This window comes from Lepisma saccharinum, chromosome 8 (genome assembly GCF_977018435.1).
Source record: "Lepisma saccharinum chromosome 8, izLepSacc3.1, whole genome shotgun sequence".
Classification (NCBI taxonomy): Eukaryota; Metazoa; Arthropoda; class Insecta; order Zygentoma; family Lepismatidae; genus Lepisma; species Lepisma saccharinum.
Window position 1 is genome coordinate 34,942,462 of NC_139236.1, and position 10,295 is coordinate 34,952,756.

At 36.8% G+C, this 10,295-nt stretch overlaps 1 protein-coding gene across 2 annotated transcripts in view; it reads right to left on the reverse strand.

Annotated features, from left to right (window-relative positions):
• Positions 1-9,882, reverse strand: part of LOC145990930 (uncharacterized) — a 44,777-nt gene extending 34,895 nt beyond the window's left edge. Inside the window, exons 1-3 of one of the 2 annotated variants that reach the window (XM_083126468.1) lie at positions 9,571-9,882; positions 4,562-4,709; positions 677-1,778 (exon numbers count right to left, since the gene is read on the reverse strand). In XM_083126468.1, coding sequence (XP_082982594.1) covers positions 677-1,778; positions 4,562-4,666 — 1,207 coding nt within the window. In that variant the 5' untranslated portion in view covers positions 4,667-4,709; positions 9,571-9,882. Of the gene's footprint in view, positions 1-676; positions 1,779-4,561; positions 4,710-9,565 lie in introns of both variants that reach the window. The other variant, XM_083126470.1, reaches the window with a different exon arrangement.
• Positions 9,883-10,295: the final 413 nt, after the last annotated feature.

The following is a 10,295-nucleotide window of genomic DNA, read 5'->3' on the forward strand; positions in this document are numbered from 1 at the left end:
AACTTAATTAAGGAGAATATTTTTATGAATGCAATTTCATAACAAATACTACCCTACATAAATCTATAAACAAAACACAAATGAGTTTTTCAAAATAAGATTAACAAGCAGAAACTCATTGTGACAAAACAAATACCCTCTAATTTTTAAATACATTTCCAAACCACTCTGTGGTGATTTAACATCATGATAACCAAGTTTTATGCAATAAACGGCACTTGCTATTCAAGAGAATAAGTTTATTCAACATTGAAATAAATGGACATAAATAAACTAAAAAAATATATTTATGTATTCGTTCAAGTAATTTCTTAAAAGTTTGCATACCCGCACGCAGTGTGTTGTTAATGCAAGATAGCTGACCCTACATATTAATGTAGACGATCATAAACCATTTGCTCTTTGAGAAAATTATAAAACATCGGTAATTAACTATAAGGCAATTTTTAATCAAGTGACTTCATCCTTTTAACCATTTTTCTTTCAGTTTTTAACCATTCTTACTTTTATTTCTGACATCTTAATTTGTATTGAACATTTACATTTGCATGAACATTAACATTAATGTGAAAAAAGAAAGTAGAGAAGAACAAGAAGGGCATGTAATGACGAATTCTTAAAGTGTAAGTGATGGATAACTAAAAAGCACTAAAATATATTTCTAAAAAAAGGATATCTTGTAACAACTCAAGCAGTGCTGTCAACTTCAACCTCGTCTCGGATGTTGTAGGGAAAGCACCATCGCCACTTGAGTCAAGGATTAAAGTCAGCACAGGGAGAGCCTCTTCAAGGAGTTTCAGAATCTCAGTAAAAGTCAGCGATTCCTTCTGTCGCCGAGCACAATCGCACGTAATGGTCTTGATCAGCATCAAGGCAGGTCCACAAGCCAGCTCAGTCCGTATCCACTTCATTGCGCACACAACCACTTCTGGATAAAGAGGACTCAAGCCTGGAACCTCCAGAACCACTACCGCATGCAAGAATTCGAATAGCAGCCCCACACACTCAGGATTCGATTTATTGTTGACTAGCGCGATCAGATTCTGGATGGACTCTTCGAACTTGCTGTACTTCAAGATTATATCTTGGGAGCTTGGATTTTCTTTGACGTCGGTGAAGAAGTCCACCATGTGACGCAAGATGAATACTTGTCCTTCCTGGAAGGCAGATCCGAATGCCGTGAAGGTTAAGTCAACGAAACTCAGCAGTTGGTTATCAGGAATATTCCCGCAGACATGCTCCAAAATTATCAGCAACTTTGACACCTGAATTTTAGTTTGTACGTTGTCGTACTCCAAGTTCAGCAGGGTTTTCAAGAAGACCTTGTTCTCCACGCATCGCAACAGGGTGTAAACAGCTGGCAAATTCTTGTGACATAAATTAACCAAAATGCTCAAGGACATGCTGACATAGTCCCGGTTGCCGTTCTTTATGTAATCCACGAGAGTCGATATAAGGAAAGGCAAATGGCCTTCCTGCCACGAAATCTTTATGCCATACGTAAGATCCTGTAGGAGATGAAGAACTTTGATTGTTTTGTCTTTGCTCAAATGTGACCCAAGCAGTCTGGTCAGGATTGGGGTGAATTTGAATGTGTGAATGAGAGCCTGGCGAGCCGCTGCATTGCGACATGCATGCTGCAAAGCTGCGACTGCACTCCACGTTAACATTGACCTTCCATCTAAGCTGGAAAGTAGCTCATGGAGACTGACGTAGAACTCAACAGATATGCAATGGCCAGGATCAAAAATACTCACATCCGATACAACACTCAGGATCTGCAATAAATGAAAGAGTACACGATAAAGAAAGCAAAAAATTAACTAGAAATGAAGCTCCATTTCCCCCAGATTTTAAAGTACATTAAAAATATTATACTACAAGTTTTTCTTTCAAGTCTTGGATTTGAAGAAGTCTACTTGGTCCCTCACTGTAGCGATTAGCTCCCATCAGAGTAGCACTTAGCCCACTAGATCATAAATCATAATGTATTTTAAGTTTGAACCTTGCCATAGCAATTAAAAAAAAATCATGTGATGAGAGAATACGTCCAAAGCTTGAAATGCAGTGTCATAATAGGAAAATAAATGAAAAAAAATATATATAAGTTCTCCCTCGAACAAGGGTTCTAAACTAGATTTCAATATATTAGGCACTATTTGTTACATAATGCAAAATATTTAGGTACCAAAGTTGAAAACTTGGTTACTAAAATGCAACTCAAGAAATACTGAAGTTACCAATTGCCCAATAATCTGAAAATATTTTGATTCAATGAAAAACCCCTACCACTAGGTTGGTCAAGATGAAAACTGAAGCTGTACTTTAACAAGAAATTTAGACTTGATTTAATTATTAATGCACATAAAAATTAATACCTCAGAGTTCATTCTGGATGGGGAATGGCCACATTACTTTATTTAATATTTTTACAAAGCTTCACACATACAAGAATGTAATTCCTAAGAAACAAAATGAACTAATCTTAACCACAACTCAATATAATTTTAGATCTCCAAATATTCAATTTTATCAAATCCCAGTACAGGTATATAACAATGTAAATTCACTATACTGTAAAAAATAGCAAAAAATACTTGACCACAAGCATAATTTCTTGACCTACCTGTTGATTTCTCGACATTCTTGTCTGGTAGACACCCTGAGTAGCTTTTCTGGCGAAGTGATTCAAACCCATGTCCTCATGTTACCAACCAGGTATCCAGAATGCTAATGCCAAATTAACCTGGCTGGTAACTCAAGAACTTGGAGCATGTTAGTTACGCTACTGAATGGAAATATTTTCAAGAGATTATTGACTGTAGGAGTCACAAACCAAACTCTTGGCAAACTAGTGACCATTCCACAAAATCTACTTGTAGATATGCCCTGCACCCTACATAGTAAGCTTGTGAAAACAGAAAACATAGCACTCTGTGAAACTACAGAGTGGCTACTGTAGGACCATGATAAAATTCAAGTTTTCAAGGCGAACTTTCCAAGCAGATGTTTTTTCTACATCAACGTATTACAAATCTCACCTTTAACACACATGCACACAAAAATATGTTAACAATATAATTTTCACATCTATGGAGCAAAATGCACCCAGAATTCCAGCAATTCCTGGTGAGTAGCCACCCTGAAATAGAGCACATCACCATTCTTGATTGATTGTCTTCGCTTCTTGTGCCACTTTTGGCTAATTTACGAAGATGGGGATGAGTGATGATATGATGACATTGATGAATGGACACTCACAAATATCAATGCCCAGGGGAGGATTCGATCACGGGACCCCTGGCGTCGTAGCGGGATGTGCTAACCACTCCACCACAGGGCCAGCCATTCTTAGAAATTAAGTTAATAATAGGCCTCCCTGATGGCATATTGTCAACGTTGATGCCTTGTAATCATGTAATCAAGGGGTCTTGGGTTTGAAACCTGGTGAAGGCCCATAATGGTTTGGATCCCACTTTATACTGAAAATCCAGTCCCGAATAGCGTGTATGTTAATAAAGTTGACTTAAAAACAAAAAAAAAAATCAATAAAGTTAATAAATTCTATCCTTGGAAATGAAAACAACCTAAAAAGATGTGAATTTCTATTGTATGAGAAAACTTGATGACAGAAAATGAAATGTAAATTCACAGTATAAAAAGTATAAAAAACTTACTTGAGTGAGTATAATAGTCGTAAAACTCCTTGCAGACGATGTTTCGCGAAGCAAGCTATGCTTCGCTTCTTCAGATATTTCTTTTCAGAATACTTCGTCACATATGTAAAAATAAATCCAAGATTAGGTAAAAGAGGGTATTGGGATATGGAATTTAAAATTACAAGAAGTTAAAAATGCCATGTAGGCTAAGAGATAATTCTAAAAGAACGGTGTACCTATATTACCATACAGAATGAATGACTACTGTAGCGTACGAATGCTACATAGTGAAGAGTCTGTTAAATTCCATGTCACGCCGGAAGTGACCCGCGCTGCTTCGGAATCTGTGGAGTTCTCATTGGAGGGCATGTAGCATTCGTACGCTACAGTAGTCATTCATTGTGTATGGTAATATGGGTACACCGTTCTTTTAGAATTATCTCTTAGCCTACATGGCATTTTTAACTTCAGTAATTTTAAATTCCATATCCCAATACCCTCTTTTACCTAATCCTGGATTTATTTTTACATATATGATGAAGTATTTTATATACTGGAAAGAAATACCTGAAGAAGCAAACTGTAGCTTCGCGAAACATCGTCTGCAAGGAGTTTTACGACATTATACTCACTCACGTAAGTTTTTTATACTTTTTATACTGTGAATATATTTAGTGAGTAAACACACAAATTTTCAAAATGTACATGAAATGTAAATATTAATAAAGAGTAACAGTGGTGTTCTGCTTACATTACATGGAAAGTAAAACAAACAACACAGAAAGTGTCCATGCATAATATTAATTCTTCAAGGGCATATACAATATAATTACAAATATTGCATGAAGCCAAATATTAAAAAGAAATAGGTTGTGGTTACATACTTATTTTGTCATTCTTACCTGCAGGTTGCGTTGAAGAGTTGCTGATGTTTTCTCAGAGCGATGTCGAGAATATTCCAAAGCAGCGGCAATAAAAGATTTTATATGATTTGTAGCTTCCATCATTTTTTGTAGGTGAGACTCCTTATTGATTTTTAATTAGCTGAAACTGAAATTTACATGTGTTATTCAAAGAAAAAGCATGGTTTCTGTTTACTAGATAAGGAAAGAATTTCAAAATTAGAACAAGATTTTCTTTTCCCAATAATGAGAGAGAGGAAGGGAATGAGTGAGTGAGTGAGGGGGGAGAGACATATATGCACACATGCAGAAAAAGAATATACAGATGGACGGGGAATTGTCTATTGCAGGGTGTGTATACCAAAATAAAAAAAAATCCAAAATTCTTAACTTTATTTTTCACTTTTTAACCTTTTTTTATTTGACCCCTACTTAGATAAAGTTGGAAACTAGCAATTAAGAAAATAAATATTTATTGAGTGAAAAACCCAGTTAAGATGAAAACTGAAGCTGTATTTAACAAGAGAATTATACTTTCTTTATGTATTAATGCATCCTGGACTGCATTTGGCAGACTAATGAGGCTCTGGCATCTGGACTTACAGCATGTGGGGCTAGTGTTGTTGTCCTACATATTATTACATGTGATTATTCCTTCATCTATCTTATGTTACCACCATTCATTCTCATCTTCATGGTTAGCCAAAAGTGAATTAAAGTTAAATAAATCAATCAATCAGTGATTGTGAAAGTAAAAATTCTTCATCACAAGTATAACTGCTTGACTTTTACTAATTGCTTCTTGACCTACTTGTTGACTTCTTGACTTTTTCTTGAATTGCAAGACTTTCTTGACTGATAGACATACTGAAGTACTTTCTAGCATGATACACCAGTCCAGCATCGACATGTTAAACATTTCAATACTCAGAAAAAATGTCAAACCAGCATATAGGGAAGTAGCAGAAAGTACGATGATACAGGTTCATGTAACAGTAGTACAGTGCCTTCTTTGGTCATTGTTGCCACTTGAATGTAGCCTGCTAAACAGCTGGAAGCACTCAGGCGATTACAGTGAAATTGGATATACGTACCCCCTGAACTCAAGCAGGTAATTTATTTTAATTAACATATTTCACATTTACAAGTAATCACATACTTTGTCAGAGGTGATGTTGGAAATATTATCCTTAATGCCACACTTTTTTAACATCTTTTGAGAAAGTTTCATTAACCCTAAAACACTAGTGTACGGTGTGTGGTTTGCGCTCAATTCCCTTCCCTACCTCTCATCTCTCACCTACTCACCCATCTGCAATGCCTCGAGCAGTCTGTCAGTTGTAAGGCAGCACTTTGGTAAGGAAGGTGAAAGCACTGATTGTTTTGATTTTGTGTGTTATGTTGTGCACTGTACGTCAATTTTTACGTAGCTTTACTAAAGCAAGAAAAATCTTTCACGTAATTTTGACATGCCTCTAGTAACAGTGTCATGTGTGTTCACGTAAGAATTGCATGCAGCTAGTAACACGCATACCGAAAATGTACAAGGGACACATCTGATAGATTCTATGAACTATTGGCGAGTTGTGAAGAAGATCAGTTGGAGGAAGACAGTGAAGAAGATATTTTAGAAGTTGAGGAACAAGACTGCAGTGATTACAGTAACGACAACGACCCAGAGTATGTTCCTGATGAAACTGACTTAGTGCAAGAAATGTGTGGAGAGATCCAAGAAGCAGAGGTTTGTGAAGAAACATCAAAGACACAGGTTAGGGAACAGAAGAGGAGGAAGATTTCAGAAGATTCTTCCTGTGGAACATCGACAGTAAAGCCGAAACAATGGAAAATATCTCCGTCACACCTGGTGAAGACATAACTCAGGTGGATCCTCTGGTCATTCCTGATGCTGTATTCTAAGAGGTAAAGATAACTTTACATGGAAAACTAAGTGTGACTCAAGTCAGGGGAAGACTACTGCAAGGAGTTTTGTATGCATTAGACCTGGAACAACACCCGCTGCACATAACGCTAAACAAGCTGAAGAATGTTTCAAACTATTCTTTAGTGATAATATACTACACGTAGTTCTTGTACAATCATGGACACTTCTGGGTTCTAGCAATACCATTGAAAGCCAATAGGACTCTTACAACCCAGAAGTGTCCATGACTGTACATACTAAGGAGAAAATTAGACATAAAATATGCGAACCAAAACGATGCTTCTTTGCAAGATCTGAGTTATGAGGAACAAAATGCATTTCTACGGCTCCACATATTAGGCGCTATGCTATCTGACTGCGGATAGTTACATTTTGAAATAAATAGTTTAGAGACATGCACTCTTTGCTTCTAAGATGTATTTCAATTACTTCCGTTCCTTATTTACATTGTTATGATTATGTTTTTTTTTGTTTGTTTTTAATTGTTTGAACTTTTCACCTTCATTCTAATGTATGGACAAGTTTGTCAATGAAGACATTCTTTTTAAATATTCTATGTTTACTTTCTAAAATGAAGAATAAAACCACAATATAAGGAAAATAAACAAAATAATGTTAAAAAAGAACAGTGAGTTTGTATTTATGATGTAGAGGCTGTGTTGAAAATCATTTGCTGCATGCACGTAAACTTATGTAAACAGAAAACTATACATAATACAGGGTACGGAAATATATATCTACCACTTTCAAAGGTTGGTATTCCCGACGGCCCCGCAGTAGGGATGAAACCGAGCATACTAGGTGAGAGCACATGGGATGCCATTTCTGTAGCAATTTAGGGTTGGACAATGAACACCCTGCTTTTGTGATAGAGGCGTATTTTAAAAGTAATGTGTGGTACAATGTATGGTACCTGCACAGCACACACTGACTGCCTGTGATTTCTATCTCTGGAGGTACCTCAAGAGCCAAGTATGTGAACACGTATCCCTAACCTAGAGACCCTGAAGAGAAGAATTAGGGAAGATATCCAGTCAATTCCGCCCACAATGCTGGTGTCTGTAATGGTTAATTTTGTTCACCGATTCCGTGAGTGTACAACACGAAATGGTGACTATCTACCTGATGAGATTTTCAAAAAAAATTTCACAAATTGAACAGTGTTGTGTTATTGCTTTACAAATGGCATTATGTTATCTATCAATTACCACTATCTTACTTTACATTAGCTGTATTGTGTTACTATAGCAAATACTATATCTTATCAATCCCTAAGATTATATGTTTATTTTATAAAAGCCTCTCTGAATGCTTCATGTTGACCAGGGAATTCACTTGTTTTTCTCAGTTGTCTCAGCCTCTGAGGCATGTAAACAATGCACAGTGTTGTGATATGCAAACCTCCTGAGCTATTCAGGAAACAGGTAGTTTCTTCTCCCTATGGAGTCAGCGGTTTGCATAGTTGCAATTAAAAACACGATTCGGCATGGAGGAAGAACTCGATGGCCTAGGGATATAGAGGTGAGAGAAGCTGAGAGGTGACGGACTTTGGATGGGAATTGAGAAGGGAGAGGAGGTTAGGAGAGCAGTGGAGAAGAAGTGAGACGACGCTCTGATCAACCGGTAGAGAAAGAATGCATCTCAACAGTGAACAGTTGCACAACAAACTTTCAGCAAACGCGAGAATTCTCTCTTCAAGTTTTGGATGCCGATAGGCTCTCCTTACACATGTCCATGCTTGGTGATATCGCCAAACAGAAAAAAGGGGTTCTAATTACCATGCGTGACATAAGGAAGTTTCTTTTGGAAGACAGCACCCTCCAGGAGCTTCTGCCTGAAGTTGCCAAATTCATGATGGTCCTCCACACTGCGCCAGTGACGACAGCCACAGCCGAAAGGTCATTCAGTGCTATTCGCCAACTAAAGACATATTTGAGATCTACAATGGGACAGAAGAGACTAAGCAGCTTAGCGGTACTCCACATACATCAAACTGTGCTTGATAATTTGGACCTGAGACAGCTCTTTAATAAGTTCATAAAAAAATAACCCACTGCGTAGAGCAACTTTTGCTTTATTATGTTTATCATGTTTATACGTTTTTGTTGTGTATGTCACTTTATATCTTAGTGTACATGCTATTTTTTTTATTATTGCAAAATTAAATTTAAAGTAAAATATTGTAGCAAGAACAAAAAAGTAAAACAATTTTCCTGCGATTTGTGTTAGCATTTATGTAAATAATTAAATAAAACTGTTAAATATTGTAAATATTCGTTATTTTATGGGTATGTCAACACTAAGGTTATTTGCAACCCATCACATGTCTGTTGCGGACATTAAAACACACCCATGCCCTCGGTGGGACTCGAACCAGAGACCTCTGGATCAAAGCGAGTTGAGTCGACCACACAACATGCTCGGCTACCGAGGCCGGCATAAAACTGTTAGGTTGGTCTCTTAATGTAAATACATACTTTTCAATAAAAATGTTAATTGTTATCTAAAAAACAAATGAACTGACACAAAAGACATAAAGAGACTTTGAAACATTTTTCATGTTACACTTCATTTGCATGAGGAATGTAATACGCGTAGCTGCTTAAAAACTGCTATACGAAGACGTAATTTTTATTTTTTAAAAAGGGAAGGTGTATGTCATTCATTCATTTATTTCAGTGATCAGAGCCCCCCCCCCAATAATTTTGACAAGTCGGCGCTCCTGTAATGGGCGGAACTATGTAAATACGAATTATTGTGGTCGAATAATTTTGATACTGCCCAAAATACTAAATCTTTACGGAAAAATTCGTGAGACGATCTCAGTATACCAGAAACGCTGATCTTTTATATTGGGTATCTTATCAATTAGATCTACTCATCTTTCACGTTCGTTGCCATGCGAGAACTGTGCAGTTAACTTGAAGGGGGTACAAACTATGTAAAATAAGAGAAAATAAACTAATGCATGAACAATTTTGTTGTGATAATCAACTGCCTAGGTTGGCTCTTAAAATTTAATTATAAGCTGATTAATATTCAGAAGAAATATAATTTGATACCTCACCTCTATCTTCCACTATACAGGGTATCAACAAAATTCAACACTTAATCAAATTATCGGCACTACTTTAGTTCAAATATTTCATAATAGTAACCCATTCAAAGTGAAAACATCCAGTCCGAACAAATGTCTAGAATTCCACATTGGCGTCTAGTCCTATTTCTAATAGAAACTGCATTTTTATGCACTGGACTTCTGTCGATTTATACCAATCACATGACAAAAAATACTATTTTATCTTGTATTTACAATTGTTGATGCACTAAAAAAATATTCAATTTCTTTCAAATTTTGCCCCCACAAGAAACCCACAGACCATAGCCACAGAATGCTGCAGTAAACCAATTTTCCCGCCGAAGTTTGGCACTTCTCAAGTGTGTGTCTTTTACCAACGTCCCGAAAAGTCTAGTACAGGGATCAGTAAAAAAAAAAAAAAAAAAAAAAAATCCCGTCCAGATCCTGCTTCGGGAAATGATTTCCAGACTTTTTGGGATCCGGAACAGTCGGAAAATTCCAAACGGTCATGTTGGCCTCGAAAATACATTGCACGTCTCTAAAACTTCGAATATGCCCTTGAATAGTGGCAACACTGTGAAAGTGCGAATAATCTGTGGGTGACAATTTTCTGTAGGGGTGTGCGGGATCCCGAAAAGTCGGGACCTTCTCGGAAAAAGAAATTCCCATCCCGATCCCCACTCGGGAAATGGCTTCCCGACTTTTCTGGATCC